Source organism: Aedes aegypti, chromosome 2 (assembly GCF_002204515.2).
Source record: "Aedes aegypti strain LVP_AGWG chromosome 2, AaegL5.0 Primary Assembly, whole genome shotgun sequence".
NCBI lineage: Eukaryota > Metazoa > Arthropoda > Insecta > Diptera > Culicidae > Aedes > Aedes aegypti.
Window position 1 is genome coordinate 171,909,066 of NC_035108.1, and position 22,992 is coordinate 171,932,057.

At 35.4% G+C, this 22,992-nt stretch overlaps 1 protein-coding gene across 6 annotated transcripts in view; it reads left to right on the plus strand.

Moving 5' to 3' along the window:
- Positions 1-11,524, plus strand: part of LOC5564078 (motile sperm domain-containing protein 2) — an 87,175-nt gene extending 75,651 nt beyond the window's left edge. For all 6 annotated transcript variants that reach the window (XM_021843143.1, XM_001648353.2, XM_021843145.1 and 3 more), the window contains exons 7-9: positions 10,137-10,249; positions 10,507-10,707; positions 10,772-11,524. In XM_021843143.1, the coding sequence (XP_021698835.1) occupies positions 10,137-10,249; positions 10,507-10,707; positions 10,772-11,107 (650 nt within the window). In that variant the 3' untranslated portion in view covers positions 11,108-11,524. The remainder of the gene's footprint in view (positions 1-10,136; positions 10,250-10,506; positions 10,708-10,771) is intronic.
- Positions 11,525-22,992: the final 11,468 nt, after the last annotated feature.

Below are 22,992 nucleotides of genomic sequence, written 5' to 3' on the forward strand. Positions count from 1 at the left end.
GTATGTTCCCTTCTCCATCGTAATACAGTGCAATTGAACTGAAATAAAACTGATTGCGTTTTGATTTTCATGTCACTTTTTTCTCAAATCTGGTCACTAAAATAACTATTTTCGGAACCGATTTTCGCTTCATAGACGTTGAATTTTGAAGAAAATATCTTTGTTTTTGAGAAAAAGCATATACCGCAATAATAGGACAATGAAAATAGCTGTTATTGCGATATCTGTATTTCACATTCATAAATTTCAAATGACAATAGTCGCACTAAATGTAATTACTAGAAATGTTTTTAACATTATTAAGACACTGTTTTGTGACATTATCTTGTATCATTCATACACTTATTCATTCAAACAAAAGATTCCTGTTTGTCTTTACTCTGTTTCTACAAACATAATTGAAAAACACAAAGTTTTAACGGAAAATTACGAAAACATGACAAAAATGCGCTGAAACAAAGAAACAATATGATCGCAGTGATGCAAGCTTTCAAAATTGCATCTGATTAGTGCAAATTAGTGGAAAATCTATTTCAGGGTGGCCACCGAACCGGGAAAAACGGGAAAAGCGGGAAAAGACGGGAATTTTAATCCATCGGGAAAAAAACGGGAAAAACCGGGAATTTGAGACGGTCACCGGGAAAATAATTTTAAACAAGCCCTAAATCTACAAACCACCAAAAATAAGTTGTAGAAAGGTTGATGATATTTTCATTAAGCATACGTGACCTTGGACAAATTACATTTAAACATTAATGATTCAACTACTTGTCGAAATAATTTACTTTGTTACACTTAACTTCTTAGAAATGTTTCAAATTAACACTTCAGTCGTCGCGCTGTTGTATTTTGTACAACACTGGTGAAAAAACCTCGCTTTTCGTTCACAACAGCAGCGAGGTGGTTCTGACGGCGTCCAACCACGCGACGATTGGAAGGTTAATTGGTAATGTTTCGGAATATTTTATGATTTTTTTCTCTTACTGTCAGGCCTTGATTTTTTCTCTATCTTATCTAACTCGAAGTTTTGAATCAGAGTTTTGAAATTTCTTGCAAAAGTTTTAAGCACTCAAACATATTGGATTCATAATTTTCTATAGTTTCTGAAAAATACATAAAAAAATCTGAATATTGTTGACAACAATGCTTTATTTATAAGAGATTCTAATGTATCAATCGTTATCTAATCGGCTAAGAATTAAATAAGTAAGGAGACACATACTTCAACATGTGCAGCTTTAAAGCTTTAAAGCTTTTTTCATCCTTACCTTAATCTTATTTACTTAAGTGAACTCTTCATTTTTAGGAAGACAAAAAATCGAAAGATTAAGAATTGAAATACTTTCAAATAGTGTGGTAATAAGATGTCCAAAAGGGTCATATCTATATAAACTAAAATGGAATGGTGTTTGTATGTCACGAGTTGCTTGAGAACGTGACGATCGATGTGAACAATGCTTTCACTTTTTTTATCAAGGGCTCTAACGTGTGTTAGTGGAATAATATTTTTAAAAATCCTCCGAGAAAGTTGAAAAAACGGGAAATGCAAATTGGACATAAACTTCGGGATTTTTGTCAAAGCCTCTACGGCTTACTGATCAATACAACGTTTGCCGCGACAGCTGACATTTGATAAATATGGACTTGGTAACTTTTAAAATAAACCCATGTCAAAATGAATCAAAAGTACCAAGAGTAGAAAACGTCCTATTGGCAGAATTGGAAGGAGTAGAAGCAAAATGGGTGACAGAACTCAGTTTTGAGAAAGTCGACTTAAAAATTTACTAATACTAATTGTACAAGGAGGCCTTCCTTAGCCGAGTGGTTAGAGTCCGCGGCTACAAAGCAAAGCCATGCTGAAGGTGTCTGGGTTCGAATCCCGGTCGGTCCAGGATATTTTCGTAAAGAAATTTTCCTTGGCTTCCCTGGGCATAGTGTATCATCGTACCTGCCAAACGATAAACGAATGCGAAAATGGCAACTTTGGCAAAGAAAGCTCTTAGTTAAGTTAACTGCTGCATTAAACATTTGACAGTTCAACAGCCGACTAAATTGGTTGAAAAATCGGTCGATTGTTGCACCGACGCTTATGGAAGATAAACACAGGGATCAACCGAATATCACCCGATTTAATTGAGTGGGCCGACGCAATCCTGCTAAATACGTGGATAAATCGGTATTTTGAGTAAAATCCAAGCAAGTTCCAACATCAGATTTCCTCGGTCACCCGATTTAATCTAGCGATTAGTCAGTTGATCGCTGTGTTAAACTACCGTAAGCGTCGGTGCAACAATCGGCCTATTTTTCAACCAATTTAGTCGGTTGTTGAACTGTCAAATGTTTAATGGGGTGTGGAAGTGTTCATAAGAGCACTACGCTGAGAAGCCGGCTCTGTCCTAGTGAGGCCGTAAATGCCAAGAAGAAGAAGAAGACTAATTGTACGGGAGCCTAAAAACAAGCCAATCTTCTACGAATAATATAGTTTGTTCCCTATTGGATGAAAAAAATCAGTATATTTTTTTGTATATTCAATTAAAAAACCGACCAAAGGCACCCTTTTGCGTTTGGACCCCTCAATTAAAAACCGGGAAAATTTAGAAAATTATACCGGGAAAACCGGGAAAAAAGCGGGAATGTCAAAATGGATATTTGGTGGCCACCCTGCTATTTACAAGGTACCTAAATTTTAGGGTATACTTAAGTCAACAAATTCACTTCTCATTTAGCGACTGGTGGTCTCAGATGGATAACACTACTATTTACATTAGCATTCTCCAACTACGACGGAAGTGAAGACGAAACTGTCAAAAAATCATTCAATTCTTTCCGATTCGTTTTCGAATCGTGTTATAAAATAATCAATTGGTTATCTTTATAGATATGTAATGTCGCACAAACTGACGGTACCGTGCATTGTCACTAACACGGAGAGAGCATAATTCCAATGCTCGAAAATTGTAACACAATCAATGTATACTGAATGCAATAAAATATATGCTTTTTGGGATACCGCAATAATAGGACAAAAAAAAAAGATTTAGTATTATGTTAAAAAATGTAATTTGGACTTCATAGTTTACTTTTTTACTTCGCTATAATCCAGATAAAGGATAATTTTAACACTTAGCATTGCAACAAGCAACAATATTTAGATTTTGAACAATGAAAAACGATTTAAATTTCAACGCTGTGCGTAAATCCTCTATGATAGGATGGATACTCTAGTTTCCTTTAGTTTCCTTCAAAAATTCGGCCAGGGAGCTCCAGGAATTGCTATATTTAGAACAGCAAGTCAGGTTTGTTAGAGTTCTAGAGGTGATAGTTCGGCCAAATTTCACATACAAGTTTAGAACAAATTTTGTCTGCAAAACGGGACGAATCTTATGTAGCCCCTATTAAATCAAATGCTCATGGGATAAGTAGATGAAAAAACGAATTTAATAAAAATAGACACGGACACCGTCTTCAGCCATTTAGCTGCACAGACTGTAACTTAACACTAGACAATGGACAAACATGCTCCAGTGGCACAGCCGAGAAACATTCCTGACGAAAAGTTTCGACGGCTGAAGCGGGAATCGAACCCACACCTCATGACACGAAGCGATAACTGCCTGGCGACACTAACCACTTGGCCACGAAGCCCACAACGCGTATGCGTATTTCGACCTCAACTGTAAGGCCGTCTTCAGTGTCGTGTACCAGGCTTATTAAAGAAATATTGGGTTGATATCTCAAATAAATCCTGAACAACAATGCTGAAAGAAATTCTAGAAAATACTACTTGATTACTTGATGATGTTGTAAACGGGAATCGTGGTGGATGTTTTGAGAAAACGATGGTAGAATCATTGGATAAATTCCTAGAAAACTTAGGGCTTTTTGGGCTTTTTCGAAAAGTTTTCTAATAGAATCTTTGACAGCTCGTGGTAGAAAGTGCTTGAGATCAATTCAATCCCTTTCAACGGATGCGAATTGGTGTCGAGGTAAGATACAAGACTTGCACTCCGAAGATTGAAAGTTCAAATTTGGGATCTTTGCTGGGAAAATGCGTTTTTGTGTACCCAGCTGCATTCTTAGATCTTTCAACAATTTTTGTCAAATAATCTGTGGTTTTGCTAAACATTAAAATTCAAAAGTTGATTCTGACGTCATCTGATTATTTTATCCGTCATATCAGTGAGTTTGATGAATGATAATATGAAGCATTGACTTAAACACCAGGTCACTGACATAGCAACCTAGTTTATACGCTAAACTATCCGAATAAACACTAGGCAAACCGGGTGTTTGTTTGGATAAATTGGTGTGTGTGATATTTTTTTTTATTGTTTATTTATTAGGCTTTGAAACTTATTTTACAATTTCAAGTTTACTTTAGTTAGGGTTAGTTTTGGGGAACCGTAAAACTCGCGGTTTGGCCGAGGTTAGTGAGAACAATAATATTCAGGAAAGGATAGTATATTGGGGCTATACGTTGACATCGAGCAGAATAGAGTTGTAGTTTTTATGCTGCTGATCGAACGTTGAGTGGACAATGACAACCTGTAACGATACAAAAAGACGGGTTTCGGGGGGACACAAGGTGGACAAGTGGAACGGCAAGACGGAGGGATCAAACAGAAATCTCGGCTTTCTTGATGAAATCGTACATGAGCTTCATATAGTCCAGATCAAGTTCACTCAACACATCTCTGATGTCTTCCTTTTCTGATTTCCTTTGAAAATATCAACGAAAACTAAGATTTTAGAAAACCACGTTTGAAAATACGAGCTGACTTAAGTTTAAAATCAGAAGTCTTGAGGTTTTTTTAGTGAGGTGAGTATCGTTATGATATGATGTCAAATCTAACACCTTTAGAATTATTTTTAAACGGGTTACAATCATTAATGGATATATTTTCGGTAATGATGCTCATTTTACCACCTACAGATGTTCATTTTACCCACATAGAGCAGATAAAATGAACATTTCCATCGTTTCTTGCTAGCGATAAAAATATGTGAAAATCTAGCTATTTTAGTCGCTGCTATAGATAACATCCCTATTTTTTATGTTGCGCGATAGAACTACAAATTCCTCGTTTTTCTATCAGAAACAAGATGATATCCTTAAGGTGTTCATTTTACCACCACTTCCCCTATTGGGTTGTTTAACTGTCAAATGTTCAATGGGGGAAGTTTATTTTAGCGTCAATTTGACGAGGATTAGATTACGGTGACGTATTTCATATTCCTTGCAAGATCTTTGCCGTATTTAATTTTATACAGGACTTTTTTTTCATTAAGATGCTCCTCACGTAACTGTGTGCTTCATAGCCGTGCGGCTAGTGGCGTCAGTCATTTGAACGCAATGTGTTGTGAAGTGTGGGCTCGATTCCCAACTCAGTCGGCGGAAACTTTCCATAAAACGAAAAATTATTTACTGGTTGTTCCGTGTGTTGATGCTTGGATAGCTTCACTTCAGCTACAATTTTATCGAAAACCCTGTTTTTAAATATGACATCTCAGTATTTATTGTACTTAGCTCAGTATTTATAGTAGTGCGCTACTTCTGAAATTGTATCAAAAATATTTAAATTGCTGCAAAAGCAAGTAATCTGGAGATGGAATACAATTCTGTGCTAGAACTTTGTTGGAATTGGATTTTATCCAAACGGAAAATCTACTACGGTGCCTATTTTCTCGTTATCTCGGAAGGCAACATTGCTACAAGATATTCAATCTAGATTGTAATCAATATCTGATTACTAAGGCATTCGATTCCAAAACAGTCTTCGCAAAGTTATAGCTGATTAGTAGGTTGGGTATACGCATTGCAAACATCGATATTTTGTTGCTTCTAGAAGAAAGCGATAAACAAATTGTTTGAAACAATTGTACCTTTCGGCAAATGCAAAGGTGCAAAGTTGGTATCTGATAACGGGTTCAGTTTTCTATATTGTAGATGATTTTTATTTTGGGTCATTTTGTAAATATTACAGTTATCAGAGCGATAACAATAAATACTTAAACGTTTGAGAATTCCACAAGTTGTTTTGTGGACGATGCGAATACTGATGATAATGTAAGTGGTGAAAAAGAAATCTGTCTGGACAATTCATATGTACCGTAATTTCGGGTGAAATTGATCGTTTTTCTCAGTTTTTTCAGGTGTGTTTTCAGAATGTTGTGAATGCCAAACAACTGAATGCAGGAAAACAAGTACGACAGTTAACCTCATTGGCTCATGTACTGAAATTTTCTAAGGAATGTGATTTTAGTGCTGAAAATCATGTTTAAAATAAAAAAATCGTGAGATCCTATTTCGGGATGTATTTGATCACTTTTCAATGCAATTATTGTTAGTTTTGAAAACAACTGTACTAAACTATTTTGGGGTCCCTGAATTCGATTATGCTGTCTAAATTCTTAATAATACTATATTTATGAACATAATCATTAATTAAACTTGAAGAAAATCGCGGAAAACGCGCAATTTCCAATGGAATTTCCTATCATTTATCAGAAATTCAATTATTTCAACAAAATGACCAAATTGGTACGAATTTTGATGATACATTCTGTTTTGGGTATATATTTTAAGCATCCTCACAAACTTTCAGCCTGACACCATGTCCGCATCCTTGTTTCGAACATAAAGTTTATGGATGTCTGCCAATGCCAACCATGATTTTGGAATTTTCCATTTTTTCATAAATTTGAATATTATTTAAGGGGAAATGATCCGTCATTGATTTCAAAATTTTAAAAAGCAGTTTTTTGTCCAATATCAAGAAAATTTACAGGAAAATTTTTTATTCTATTCTCCAACCGAAACACAGTGAACACTTTTTCAACAAATATTGTTCAGTTTGGAACAGAAAAACTTCTTTTGAATTTTTGATGATTACTATGACGGAGCGTTGAACGTTAACGCATAAAACTTCACAACTTATAGTTCGACAAATAACGTTGAATTAATTAACTCATTACGCTTGGTAAAGATGGACAAATTATGGGTGAAATTATGAAAAAAAAATCCACGTGGTTGGCTGGGGTTCGAATCCAGGATTCTTGTATGCTAGATGAGCGCTTTACCAACTAAGCTACCGAGCCACTCGGTGACCCAATAACTTAGAAGGTTACAAGTTTCGAATTCAAATCCTCATAGATCACGCAGACCTTTCCCATAACCCATATCCATCGAACTCATAGGTGGAAAGCATGCAACTTGTTGTGTAAACTACTATTTTGCAACAAGTTGCAGATTGGTGATGTTTACAGCACGAGTCGTACAATTATCCAACGGAGCTTGCCGAGTTGGATAGTTATGCCAAGTGCTGTAAAAATCGAGTTCTGCAACGTGTTTGCGTACATCATTTTTTGAAATTTCGTAGAAGACCACTTGAGGGTAACAGAAATCATATTGGGATGCCACTATTTTGCAATTTCAGAAAACTGTTATGTAATGATTCATTGCACAACTCGAAACAGTTACGTAATGGAAAAGCGTTGCGCAATATTAATTACGCAGTTGCTAAATGAATATTACGGCACTGCATAATTCAGGGTAGGACATCTAAGAGAGTCGAAAGAGGTGTAGGGTTCTTCTTCTTTCTGGCGTTACGTCCCAACTGGGACATAGCCTGCTTCTCAGATTAGTGTTCTTATGACCACTTCCACAGTTATTAATTGAAAGCTTTTGACCATTTTTGCATGTGTTTATCATGTGGCAGGTACGAAGATACGTGTATGCCCTGGGAATCGAGAAAATTTCCTTTACGAAAAAATCCTCGACCAGTGGGATTCGAACCCACGACCCTCAGCATGGTCATGCTGAATAGCTGCGCGTTTACCGCTACGGCTATCTGGGCCCATCATGTAGGGTTGTGAAGGAGAATATGGGGTCGTGATGGACTTTGATTTCAGATTGGCCGATTGCGCTGCAGAATCGTTACACGTTCTGTGGCGTAGTTTCTTAACGCGCCCAGTCTAGCGTATTGGGAGTCGTGTGATCGAAGCCCACCAGAACGATTCTATTATTTTCCACAATTTTACATCTCAATTTGTCTAAATTGACTTTTGTGTTTACGACCTTCAGGTTTTGTATTCATTCACAAATTTCATATCGCCGAAAATGGTCATTTTGACACCCACCCACCCCCTCGTAACGCTTTTTGTATGAACATTCTACGAATTTTGTATGACCTGTAATATTTTGAAGACACCCACCCACTCCCTTCAGCGTTATTAAATATGTGAACAGGCCCTTTTTCAAAACACCGTCGGCTGGTTTAAGCCGTAATAGATATGGCAACCCTAGTTGCGTTAACACCGCGAGCCTAAATTTCATGACAAATCATACCTTAATCCAACCATAACATACCTACCTATTTCGATGTTTGCTTTTGATCACCTAGTCAAACGGGGTGACTTACAGCACTTGCTAATTCATCACTTTATATCAACATGAAAGTAAAAATATCAGAACGAAATTTGTCAAAAATCAGTTATTAATTATTAAAATTATTAAATTATTAAAAAAATCTTGTAAATGTCTTGAATCCTCATACTTGGTGGAGGTTCAGAACCGTTTCCTGGGAACATGAGGTATATGTCATTGACAAACATTTAACCAGAGTTGCTTAATATCAATCATATCAACTGATGGCTGATGCTCTAAGACTATCAATATCACTTGCGAGCTATCAATATCGCTTTGATTTGACAACCAACAGCAGTGATGCGACAGCGCACTGTAGATCATAATCATTGCAGAATGAGTGATCACGTGGTAATTATCCATGCAATTATTGCTTTTCAGTAATCAACATATAGTTTCAATCTACCTGCACCACTCCCAAAAATATCGTACTGATAAATTCCCATTGTATTTGCTTATTTTAAGGCTAAACTTAAGGTGAAACAGTTTGGAATCAACTTCTAATATTGCACTAAAACTTCAAAGGCACAAATCTCGCGAAGGAAGCATCCCACAACAGTGTACTTTTTATTTTGGCTTTGTGCAATAGCAGAAAGCTTAAAATAAGAAGATCAGGAACGTTTGCCCACTATTTCTCCAGTTTTGTGCCTTTGAAAAACGTGAGTAGGGGGAGAAGTCGACCATTGTGCCGGCCATCTTTGGATTCCGAGATGTTTCACCTTAACCCATCAGTGATATCCATAGTCTATCGCCATCAATGCACTGGTGATGGAGTAGACAGCATGATGTTGATGTGATATAGATTGATCCGAATTGTATCGCAGTCGGCCTGTACAAATCAGCAAATTTTAAGCGTTGATAGTGATAGCAAGCAACCCTGCATTTAACGCTACATGGCGTTTCTATAACTAACACCTATGTAATAATGTTTCGCATCTTATATTATGAATTGCAGCAAAAACTTTTTAATGCAAATGAGTTTCTTAAAACTACTCCTTTGGGGACTTGTAACACTCAGATTCCTAGTGATTTTAGGTTCCACAAAAGTAGAATACTACTTTTGTAGCAACTACCGTAGAACTAAACATTACAAATACTTCGCACTTGGACTAAATGAACAAATTGAGATGAAATTTGTGAAAAAAATACACGTCTTTTCGGTAAGAATCGAACTCACGTCTTCCTGTTCGCTAGATAGGGCGCTTTACCTCTACGCCACGAGAGGACTCATAGACGCAGAAGTTAACCTAAATTCGATTTCAACTTAATAATCACTTGGTCCTCTTTCGCAAAGCGCACCTATTTCGGAAGAATTATGCCTATGCGAGAACGCATTATTTGTTAGATATTGAAAGACCACATACTGCTCGCAAACGATGTGCTGGACAAGATTTGTATGATGCGGGCTTCAAATGGGTCGCGACCTAATTTTGTAGCCGAGCTGGCCATTAAAAGATCAACAAGGAACTTATATTTTAACGTTGCATTTATATCATGGGTTTTGTTTTTCGAAACTGAGAAGTCTTACGAGTTACCCCGTTATTGGTACCTACTTCTCATTAGCTTGATTAGCTGTTGATCGAGGGGACAGAGCGCACTCAGATTCGTGTCATTTGATGAAGTTCTCAGCTTAAATAAATAGTATCGTAGCAATCCACTCGCATTTGACGCAACCCTGTTAATACGGCTTTTACCTATCTTTGTTTTCCAGGAGAAATGTTACGAATAATTCCTCAGAATAATATTGTATTCACAAAATCCGGAAACGAACTGGTTGGAAATGTCGAGATCATCAACATTAGTAAAGAACCTATTACATATAAGGTAAGATTATCCGATCACTTGGCTAATGATATTCGCTAACCGGTACTAACTAACTAGTAGTGGGGTTTATTGGTGCTGTCTACACAAAATAATTAAACAAATTATCCACCTGTGGACACCCCATTGTTTTCACACTAACGATTGACAAAGCAAAGAGATTAGAGCTTAACGTTCCACTCGATGACGATTAACTATGTACGAGTTGCATAAGATTGCATTGTCATTACGTACTTACGTTTCTTCTTATATCCAACCAGATCAAAACGACTGCTCCGGAAAAGTTTCGGGTACGGCCAAGTACTGGAGTCTTGTCTCCGGAAGGCTATGTCACTATCAATGTAGTGCTGCAGCATGGTCAACAGGTCATGGCCCTAAATAGAGAAAAGTTCTTGGTAATGTGCATGGCATTCAAACAGGACTTGTCCACAAGTTCGCAAGAGTTGACTGATCTGTGGAAGGTGAGAACATTAAAATCCCATACAAATTCAATTTACCCAATTTATTTGTTTTCATCTATCATAGAACGTATCTGCGAGCAGTGCCTCTGTAGAACAACATCGACTCAAGTGTTCCATGCCTGCTGTCCTTGATGATGGTAGTTTGCGGAACGGACTACCTTTGCATACTGGCACAGGAGCCGGCGATACGTTAGGCCTCGGAACGGCTGATAGAGCTGATATCTTCCATTTCCAGCAGGTCATGGCTCAGTTGAACGAAACGACCCAACGGCTTGAAACGCAAGCTAAGCACAATCAGAGGACGCAAATCATTTCAATCTTTGTGTTCTTGCTGCTCTCCATAGCCATTGTGTACATTCTTAAGGCGGAGATCAAAAACTCTGTCGGGCAGTATCATTAGGAATAGTCAGGCTGGGGTGAATATCGCTCGATGCGAAATGCATTGTTGGGTGCAGTTTTTATATCTTAAACTATAGCATGCCTATTTTTCCTGGATCGTCATTTGGACCGTAGGCGAATCGGCAAACTTTGTTCTATGTAGCAGAATACTGTCTTGTGAAACTTAAGTGCATGCCAGATTAATTGTATCGAATATTTTTTTTTCATTTATTATAACTTACCTCTGTTCATTTATTCTATCATAACAATTGCATGCTATGGTTGGTAATGCCCTGTCAAACATTGGGTTCGTTGTACAAAATATTTTGATGCTTTTTAATTTATTATCATAAGATATTTTAGGTTACTCAATATAAATGTTTAGCGAGTTTTCGGAATGTATCATTTGATATCACAATAAAATGCCTAGCATCCAAAACGAAAAATGTTGTTAACTCGAAAGAAAATTCCTTGTCTAGTAGGCACTGTCATGTCTACCTATATCAATCAAGTGATAGTCATTACACTACCTTATGACTCTGGTACCTTTTACTTGTTCGTACCTACTGGATTTCTGAACTATAAATACTGGCTACTGTATGGGCAGAAGGATAGACTTCCCGAACTGTGGACGGATTAACATATTATTTTATTCTTTATTTGCAGGATATAAAATTGGCGACGAGGATCATGGAAACGTGTGTTGGCAATTCTCGTTTTTCTTTGAGGTGGCGAGTTTGCCAATTTTATTTATTTGAGCATGGTAAAATTGCCAATTTGAGTTGAACTAAATTGTTCTTCAAAGCTGACGTATTTTGATTGAGCTGACAATATTTTGATGCTTTTTAATTTATTATCATAAGATATTTTAGGTTACTCAAAATAAATGTTTAGCGAGTTTTCGGAATGTATCATTTGATATCATGTCATGTCTACCTATATCAAGTGATAATCATTACACTACCTTATAACTCTGATACCTTTTACTTGTTCGTACCTACTGGATTCCTGAACTAACCCCACAAGTGGGGCAAGTGAAACGTTAATAGTTTTGAACGATAAATTTAAAAACTAACAGTTTTACTCACGACTTATATTAACTTTAACATTTGTTGAAACGTCACAATGAACAAAAACATAAGTAAAAGTAAACAAAGAACATTTTATTCTTGTCACTTTAATTTTCTTCTGTTCAGCCAAGTACAGTCTTCTAAGAGCATCCTTCTACTCCCACAAGCATGCTTTGAAATCATCTCAATGCACGGGATCGTTTTGAATCCTGATTTTTCCAATCTCAGCGTGCGGGATTTATGCAAGGATTCAATCCTACGAATGAATCTCTGTCATTACGCTCATAGGCAATCGATTCATGGTGAAATGCTCTTCGTCTAGAATATTTGATGTTTCATAGGGGATTGGGGCAAATAAAACCTGACTACCGAACAAGCGACACAGTAATATGGAAGGCAAAGAAATTCAGCAAATAAAGATAGAGTAGAAATGTTATCAAATCACTGCAATTTGGGACTATTTGTTATTATTTTCACTCAAAAAAATTGAATGCCGGAGTTTCGTTGAATCAAGATATGTTTCAACGGATATTCAATAAATAGCACCTGATTCATATTTTCTGTTTAAGAGCTCGGAGTCCCGTCTACATGAGGAGTCATTACGTCAGGTCAGAATGTTACCAAGAATTGTCGCTAGTACCCAGAAACTATTCACTGGAAGCAGCTGTGCATGATAACATTTTTCAGACACATTTGAAATGTGTCCTGTCAGACAAAAGTTTTCATCCGATATGATAATATCGATAATATCAATGCTTACTCGATTGATTCACACGGCTAACAATCGATCAAAGATTGAATCCTGGGATTCAATCCTCTCATACACGTGGCATGATTCATTGCATGCCTAGATTTGAACAAAAGATGCGCGCGGAATTAATCTTGCTCTGATGTTTTTCGATCTCAGCAGCTCTTGGAATTTTTTGAAGACTAAGTATGTCGAAATGATTCAACAGCATTATAACTACAACATTTTCAATGTTGTAGTTATAATGTTGTATAATCGTGGGGCAGCAATTGCATTTCTGCTCTGTAGAATTACCACCGGTCGTTATTTGTTTTTAAGAAAGCCGGATATGACGTGGGATAACTCTTCGGAAGAAATCAAACGGAATCCTTTAATAAAGTATTTCGAATCTTTTTTTATGTGGAAACTAGCTTTACATAAATATTCCTCGAGATTTCCGTGCGTTCTCTTATATTGGAACTTTTCAATCAACGTCTTCTTTTTAATCCAGGGTGTCTACTACCTAGAAAAACCTGGAAAACCTGGAATTATCAGGGAATTTTATTCAACCTGGAAAAACCTGGAATTCTCAGGAAATTTCGGCTCCACTCAGGGAAATTATTTTGAAACAGTAATAGATGGTATAAAATGACGTTTTTGTGACAAAAAATGTCCGCAATTTAAAAAAAATTCGGTTGCGCCGCTGCAAAAACGCTACTTGACATGTTCAGTCTTTTCAACGATTTTTAATTAATCAGCGTAAACCATATTTAGACAAGGACACTTAAGATTAGCAAATTGGTAAAGGCAAGTACAGCTCCAATTAGGTGTTGTTCATAAGCAGTTGATAAGCTGAAAATTTTTTTACAAAAAAGTTTTTTTGTCTATTAGACCAAAATAATAAACTTTGTAAGGAAAGATCAAAAATTACAATAGACACGAAAAATATTACATTTCTCAAGTAAACAAATTTTCTTTTAGAGTCTAGATTACTGTGCAAGTCTCTATTTTTGGTTATGGTCTCTAAAGTCTATTTTAATAACAATTATCTCTAGAATCCCTTTTTAATCTGCTTGCAGTGAATTCTGATGCAAAATTATATTATAACTATTAGGCTTTTAGGCGACTAATCCACAAGTTCTTGGATCTCGCGAGGAATGCTTCAGTCATTCTAGTAAATTTTCCAGTGATTTCTTCTTGAATACTTTCAGAACTGTCTCCCCATACTACCAGCGATTTCAATGGATGCTTAGAGGCATTTCTTCAGAATTTGGTCCAAAAATTCTAGAGCACTCTAACGCTTCCTCAAAAGTTTATTCCAGAGTTTTTGGAAAAAAAAGGTTCCGACATTTTCCTACAAAATCCTAAAATAATTCCTAAGCCATTTTTTTTTTCATTTATTCCAGGCATTTTCATACGGATTTTTTCAAAAATTCATCCACTATTACTCTCAGGAATTGCTCCAAAAATCCTTCAGGCATTATTCGATGATATCTATTATAAACTTCTCGAAGAATTCCTCGATAAATTTGACATAAGATTAAGTTGCTCCAGAAACTTATCTTGGAATGTCTTCAGCATATCATCAAAATATTGTTGCTGCGGTTCAAACACTTCTCTAATAATTTTTCAAATAAAATATCCATGGATTATTCAAAACTTTAGTCAAAATTCAGAGATTCGGTCCGAATTGCTTCAAAACGTCTTGTAGGACATTATTTGAAGATTCTAATTTATGTTTTAAATATTTTGGGATGAATTTTATCAATAAATTAGGAGGTCTTCCAGACACGCTCGTAGGAATTCTTCAAGGAGTACTAAGAACTCACATAAGCTTCATCTGAGGTTACTCTAGGATTTTCTTTCAAAATTCATCGCAGATTTTTTTAAATTTATTCTCCAAAACATCTAAAAAAATTTCTTTATGTTTCACTGGATGAAAAAAATATTTAAAGACTTCTTTAAGGAATGTTTAAAAAAAAAGGAATTTTGCATTCTTGAAGATGCTCTAAACGGGAATGCTGGAGGAAGTCCTAGGGAATCAATGGAATATTCTTTTGGATGGATGGTTCCTGATGTGATTATCCTTGGAATAAATCCAGATTGAATTATTGAAGATATATTAAACAAGATTCATGGAACAATTACTAAGAAAGTTCATGACAAATCTCAAAACAAACTCATGAAGAGATCTGCGGAGTAATATGTGAAAGAAATCTATACTAAATCGAGCTGTTATACTTGTCGTAAAGTCATAAGAAATTCCAAACAGGGCCTTAGGTCTATAAAGCTGTTAATTTATAACACGGTCATACTACTAACCCTGATTTCCCCAAAGAAAAAAATACCGAAACGCTCTCCAGAAATCCTGAATCCCATTTTAAGGGAAATAATATTTTTTTCCTTTAAATCGAATAGACTATTTTTTATGACTGACGATTTAAGGCACTTTCAGATCATTTTGATTTTCGTGGCAGTTAAGGTGGAAATGAATCAAAGCCAAACTTCAAATTTTCAAGGGCACAAATCTGGAGAACCAAACACCCGTTTGAGCTGAAAACTTAATCGATTGGTCACTACCAGCTAGTGACCAATCGATTATGTTTTCAGCTTTGGTTCTCCAGATTCGTGCTCTCGAAAATTTGAGGTTTGGCTTCGATTCATCTTCACCTTAATAAAAATCGCCTTTTTCCTGTATATACTAAAAACAAAACCGATAATTGTTTTTTTTTTTTGAAAAATACTTTGAAATTTATTGTTCAATAAATTTATTTTCAAGGATACTTTTCATTTAAAAAAAAGTTTTTTGCCAACTAAAATTGACTATTTGGGTATTTTGAGGGATTTGCTCATCCTGAAATTATTTTTTAAAACCTGGAAATCTCAGGGAATTTCATTTCTGTAAATGAGTAGACACCCTGTAATCGGCTGTCCGAAGTTGACATATTAATATCGTAATCTACTACCTGGAAAAACATGGAATTCTCAAGGAATTTTATTCAACCTGGAAAAAAACTGGAACTCTCAGGGAAATAATTTTGAAACAGTAATTCATGGTTGAATATGTTCATGATTAACTATTTCGAAACTGTTTTTGCACACTTTATTTAAAATAAAAAATTTCGGCTGCGCCGCCTAAAAATGCTACTTGAACGATTCAGTTAATTAATAAACTTGGACGTTTTCCGTGAAATGCTTTTAAACAATTCACCATTTATTTACCATAAAATACTAAAATCATCGATTATTCGTAGTTCGGGAAAAAATGTCTGTTGTTGCAGGTTATGAATCTGCATGATTAAAGATTTCAAATGTAGCGGTAATGTTACGCAGCTCAACAAAGATAACATTTTTGCGTGTCTCAAAGATCAAATCATGTGCCTAGTTAATTTGGGGTTGGTGAATTTGAAGCTGATTTCGAAAATGTTCCAGCACATTACAATTTTGAGCTACGGATCCTCAAAGTAGTATAAAATGCTGTTTTTATGTTGAAAGTTAAACTATGATTGGTATATAGTGATCTAACCCAGCAATAATCATCAGAAAAGGATTATGTAGGATTCAATTTGGTTTGAATGCACGAATAAATGTTGAAAGAAATCGATTTTTTCAACATGCCACCATCGTCACACAAAATTATTCGTTCCTATTATATAACAAGACACCATACTTTTCTAATACATCATCAAATAACTTTTGACACATTAACTTTGAATTCTTTAGTGAACTAAGCAAATAAATCTTCATATAAGCTGGTTCTTGTATGTAAGTTGACTGTAGTCATTAAACAAAGCATTTCAACACCCAATATCTCAAAAAGTAGAAAATTTTTTTGAATACGGCCATGGTTTCAGTGACTCTAATTTAAGTAAATTGCAGTATTTTGATGCTCGAAACAAAGAAAATGTTCCGCAGTGTAATTGATTAATGTAAAAGATTTTACTAGTGTAAAATGAATACTTTTTAATGGAACTTCTGCATAGACCTTTTTAGTCAGACAAGACTTGCTGTTTAAAGCCCGCTCTCAGAATATATTTTAAGCATTCCTGTTTCTCGTAGAAATTCTGATGAAATACAAAAAAAAACATTTTATGTCCTTTGTAGAGTTGGTAACAGGTCTCTTTTAAGATATTTGGTGTCTATTCCAATTCAAGTCTTGAAAAAGTTTCTTTTTTTTTTTGAAGGAAGATCTCTAAAGTCTCTGGTTTGAACAAAATGGTCTCTAATATCACTATATATTCATTATATTGCTTGCAGTTAATCCTGATGCAAAATTTTACACAGTAACATTCAGAGACTATAATGCGACTATTCAACAGGCTCATCAAGGTTTTTTTTTCTAAGATCCCTCGAGGAACAGCTTTAAGAAATCAAAGATATTCTCTAGAATTTTTATAGAGTTCTCTCTACCAATTATCCCAGAAATTCATCGAACGAATTTTCGATTGATGCTTAGAGGAATTTCTACAGATTGTGTTCCCGTAATTTCTTAATTTATTTGTTTGATTTTTTTTTCGAAAACTATACAAAGCTATGTACTAGTTCTTCAATCGATTCCTCTAGTTGTTGCTCTAAAGAATTTTCCAAACATTCATATACAGAAATTTCTTCAAGAAAACCCACAAAGATTTGTTCCATAGTTTGAAGAAATTCGCTTAGATATTTTACCAAGGCCCCTTACAAGAATTCATACGCTTTTGCTTGTGAATTTCTTTAGAGTTCATCCATGGTTAAGGAGTTTATCGAAAAGTAGTCGCAAACTTTCAAAACAGTCTCAAAAATAATGGGTTGAACCTACAAACAATGTTTTGATCAGAAATGCTTTACAATGTATTTAAAAATGATGATGCGGTGATATTATTTCAAGAAAGTGGCATTTTGAATGATAACACAGCGTAACAAAAATGACATTTTTGCGTGTCTCAAGGATCAAATTATGTGTCTCGAGTAGATTTGGGGTTGCTGAATCTGATGCCATTTTCAGAAATGTTCCAGCACGTCACAATTTTTAGCTACAGGTCGCCAAAGTTGTATAAAACACTGATTTTATTGATGTTTACATAAAATTTAAAGTATAATTTGTCAAACTTTTTTGTGATCTAATCCACTAAGCATGCTATTTTGCACTTAAACTTTCATTTTGGATTGAATTTGGATGAAATTGCGCAGTTAAATTTAGATTAAACCGATTTTTACGACATGTTTGCTGTCTCCATACAAAATTCTTCGTTTCTCTTATATGGGAAAATACAATACTTTTTTAATCCATCAAAAAACAACTTTTCCGCATCGAAAGTATTATAAATTTTGCCGATAAGTATTGTTATACACATAAAGTTTGAATTATGTGGCAAATTATGCAAATAAATTGCCTTACAAGCTGGCAAACTTGCATGCAAGTTGGCCAAAAAAGGAAATTTTTGCATTTTCAACAGCCAATATCTCAAAAACTAGACGTGCTATGATATTTTTGAAAACGGCAATGGATTCAGCAACCCTTAATTAAGTGAATAGCGGTATTTTGGTGCTTGAGACAAAAACGTGTTCCGCAGTGTAATTTTGCAAATTACTAACAGATGTCGATGAAAATCTTGCACACCTCTGAAAAAATTGATATGTTAATAAATGTGTTAAATTTTAAGAAAAAAATATTTTTGTTTATGCTAATATATTCTGTTCCACAACTCTCATGACATAGTGTAAACAATATTTTGAAAAATTCATTAACAAGCATTTAAGAGTAAATACAAAAATAAAAAAAGTCGATTTTTAAGGACCTTGTTTTTTGATTTTTTTTCTTTCTACACGTTGATGCTAATATCGAATGATTGTAATGAATAAAAAAATGTTTTTTGATTGGAAAAGTTTCTTTGTATATTTATGAAGTAATGTAAGCAAAAAATGTTACTCTATATAATTACAGCTGTATATGACAGAGCTTAAAAAGTTGATTAAACAAAAGTGACTTTCTAAAACCGACCTTGTTCCAATTATTGAGCTTTTTAGAGCAATAATTTATTTTTTTGAATCTTAAAGGGTATTCGCAAACCACCGTGTAGTGCTACAGTGCATTACCGAACAAATGGTAATTTGAGATTTTCAGACCGCCATGTTTATTTTTGCAAGAACTGTGAGAAAGAAAAATGTGCTTTCGGGCATCGTTCGATGTAAATAAATCGAATAAGTGTTACCGCACAATTCAAGACCAACAATGGAAAAGGCCTCAAGTCCAAAATGTAAACAAATCGGTTTTCGGTTGATATCAGTGTATAAGAGCCTATTCTTACTAAAACATACAAGTCATTTAAGAATATGCATAAAAGTTGAAAAAATAACATTTTTCTAAAAGGCCCCATCTCATTTTCCGCTAACCAGGATATTCATCGCAAATGCGGCCTTTTCTCAAAAAGGCCTAATTTCTATATCTGACGGAAACCGAGTTGAGGCCTGTTAAACAAACATCAAAATTGCAATGTAGATTGCGAAAAACGTTCCAAATTCACTAAGTAGATGCAGGTTATACTACGGAGCGACTGCTCCTTGTATTATTTTATACAGTGGTTGTCTAAACGGCGAACATTATCGGGTTCCTGTAGACTGATGTATTTTGTATCATACTACCTAATAATACCTGTGTCAGCCTGTCTGTACTTCACAAATTATCAACTAAAACACGATTTGGTTTCAATTGCATGAAAAATAACGTTCAATAAAGGCATGTCCCAATTTTAGTGCCAAACGCTTAAGTTTAGGCCAAAAACACATGTTTACTCAATTGAACCCGGGTAGCACTGGCTGAGGGAAAGTTGTGCATTTTTAACATGGTATTCAAATGGTGAAAAAAAGTGGAAATGTCATGGTAAAATAGATGAAAAACATATATCCGAACGTAGAAAAGAGCAAAGTCGCGAGTGCAAGTTAAATTTCAATTGGAAAATGTATAAAAAGTTAATAATTTAGAATTTTTAAAAGTGGACTTGATGTGAAAAAAATTATCGATGACAGCATGCGCGGGGAGAAGTGATAAGTGTTTGAGTGAACGCGGTCTCAGTAGTAGTGGTAGTGAAAGGTAGGAAGGGTGGAAGTGATGTGGTGTGAGAGATAAGTGTGTGGAGAATTGCTGCTTGCGAGGCTTACCCACACCAACAGACTAAAGTGATCTCTCGGAAGGGGGAAAGAGAGGCGGGTATGAGCAAGATGATGGTACGATTAGAAAACTGGGCATGTACAATGGTGTTCAATTGGAGTGTTGCATATTGATACAGTGCCCGTTTGATTTTCGCAACTTTACCGTTCGATCTTCATTTCGGGAAACCCAGCAAGCGGGTACAGTTTTCGCATAAGCAAAGTGTTCTGGCCTTTTTTTTCGATTTTCGAGAAGATCAGCAAGTGGATCCGATTTTCGTATCGCCCTATCGCAGGAGTGGGAGTTTGTTTTTTTCCCGGGTTTTGAACAGTTTCGTAGTAACTCGCATAAATAATACTCAATAGTTAACGGTGGAATAGTTCGACGACATCGTTTTGACGACCAGCTACAAGGATAAAGAAAACCGGTGAGATCTTTTCATGATGAATTGTATTATTTGATTATATTTCCAATGTTTCATGCATTTTGGGTTGGGTGGGACCATCAGGGCATCCGATTGAAGCGAGATGGATAGGAAGAGTGAAACTGTCAACTTCCTATTGCCAACATTTCGTGGAAAAAGGGCGGGCTCTTCTTCCCATCTATTGGGTCTTTCTGACAAGCAAGGGCTTGATTGTACGACTGTTTGTGTGAACTTACTTTTGGAAGGAGATTCTTTTTCCCTTGCGGGCTTCGCGTAAGTGTCTCTGCTTACGGGTCCGCCATTCGTTTTTGGTCCTTCAGTCAGGAGTATGATTGAATACAAATAGTCATACAATCTTGAACAAATTGTTTTGTTAGAACAGGCCATTGCTACCGGTGGATACCTTGCTACAATAGATGGCAGCTTATATCATCAATAATTTATTTTTTTGAATTTCTTTTTACGTGCTGTGTGAAGTAAACATATTTTCCGATAGAATAAGCTTTTCATACTATTTGGTTTGATATACATTTTGTTCAGTACAAATCATCGAATCTTCAGGAGACACTTCAAAAATGTAATTTTGTGCAAGATTTTATTTTCCATGCTTTATAATCCTTGTGGTATTTATATTAAGACTGCATATTATACAATATTTTTTTAGCTGCTTCAATTTTTGATGACATGATGAAGATTTGCGTGAAAGAAGCTTTCAAAAAGATGAACTATGCTCTGAGATATACCGTTTTAAATGTTTGCGACTACTTTTCGATACACTCCTTACTTCCATGAATCGCTCGAACAGTTTCGAGGGGTTATTCGAGGAAATCTATTGGGAAGGAAGGATTTCCCAATAATCTCGATCGTCGATTCATCATAATGCTCCTATAGATTTTTTTCCAGGAGTTTCTTCAGCATTTCATCCAAACGTTTTCCAATGAATTTTTCGAATAAAATACCCTTGGAATCTTCTAAAGTTTATTCAAGGTTCCACACCAGTTAACATCACTGCAAATTTTCCAGTAATTACTCCGATCATTCTTATGCAAACTTCTTTGGGAATTCCTTCCGATGTTATTCAAGGAATTGGAATTCTTAAAATCCTACGGGATAAGCTATTCGACTGGTTTTTGTTTTCAATATCTCTTCAACAATTGATCTAGGAAATCTTTTAAATCTTCCTCAAGTGTCCAGGAGTTCTTTCAGGGATTCATCGGAGCTTCATCGGAGTTTACTTTAGGTTTTCTTCTCGTCCATGTAGGGGGAATTCCTTGGGAAATAATCAATAAAGAACTAAAGAAATCTTTGTTTTTTGTAGCAGTTTTTTGAAGCCTACTGTTAGAAATGAATTCAAATTCATTCAAAATTAATTTTTATAAAAACAAAGAATTCAGCACAAATACTAGGTATACGTTGAATGTAATATACTGAAGAATCGTAATATTTCGTGCATATCTTTATACACTGTTTGAAAGCTTACTAAAGAATTTAGCTGCACATTTTTGCACTTTTTTCAGCTAGGGCTGATTAACTTTTTTCAATATTTTTACCTTTTTTTTTTTGTTCGATATCAGCAAAAGATAATTTTAGGGGATAATTGAATATCGTTTAATGATAGGGGAAGACGGGGTAAGAGCGCCCGCCGGGGTAAGACGGACCACCTCCAGTTTGGCATGAAAACGGCGGTTTTCTTAAAAGTTAATCAAGCACTTTGCATAAACACAAGATTTTTGTCATTCCGAGGCATTTAGGGTGATATTTTAATTGAATTTTCCATAACAAATATCGAAAACAAAGTTTCTGCTCGTCGATATTGAATTTGATCTAAATTTGACAGATACTCATTTAAGGATTTCGGAAGGATTTTTTTTGTAAAAACATTACAAATTACCCGTCTATGCTTGAACAGCAATGTGAAATATGCATTAGTGAAGTGAAAAATTAATTGTAAATATTTTAGCTTTGGAATAAGGCCATAGTTCTGAAAATTGCGCTCGTGGGGTAAAACCGACCACTGTTTAAAGTTATAACTAAGTTGTACATTACTATTCAAGTAAAATGAAATCAATTTTGATAAATATACAAGCCAAATTCGCATATTTTTCCACAATAAGGGTGTCTTAAGGGGATGATAAGTATGTATCTAATTTTTTTTTTTAATTAATGAACCCTAAAAATGATTCAATATCTACGTTAATCAATGTAGAATTCATAAAACATTATTCTTTTTAGAATCACAGGGATCTGATATGTTTTATCGTAAAATTGTGTACGAAAATCGTGGTGGTCGCTTTTACCCCGTGGGTGGGCGGTTTTACCCCGTCGCTAAAAATAATCGTTACAAGACATCACTTTTTCAAGCTTCAAGAAATAAATATTTTTTTGCAAATACTGTTAACTCTCCCTTACTCGATATTCCGTATCTCGATATCGAGTTAGAGAACCATAGTAAAAGTTGGTTTTCATGGCTAACTCGATGGTCCCTTGGAACGCAGTTGCACTGCTTTTGTGTTCTGTAAATCGATACCTCCCTAACTCGATGGTCCTTTCAATATCGAGT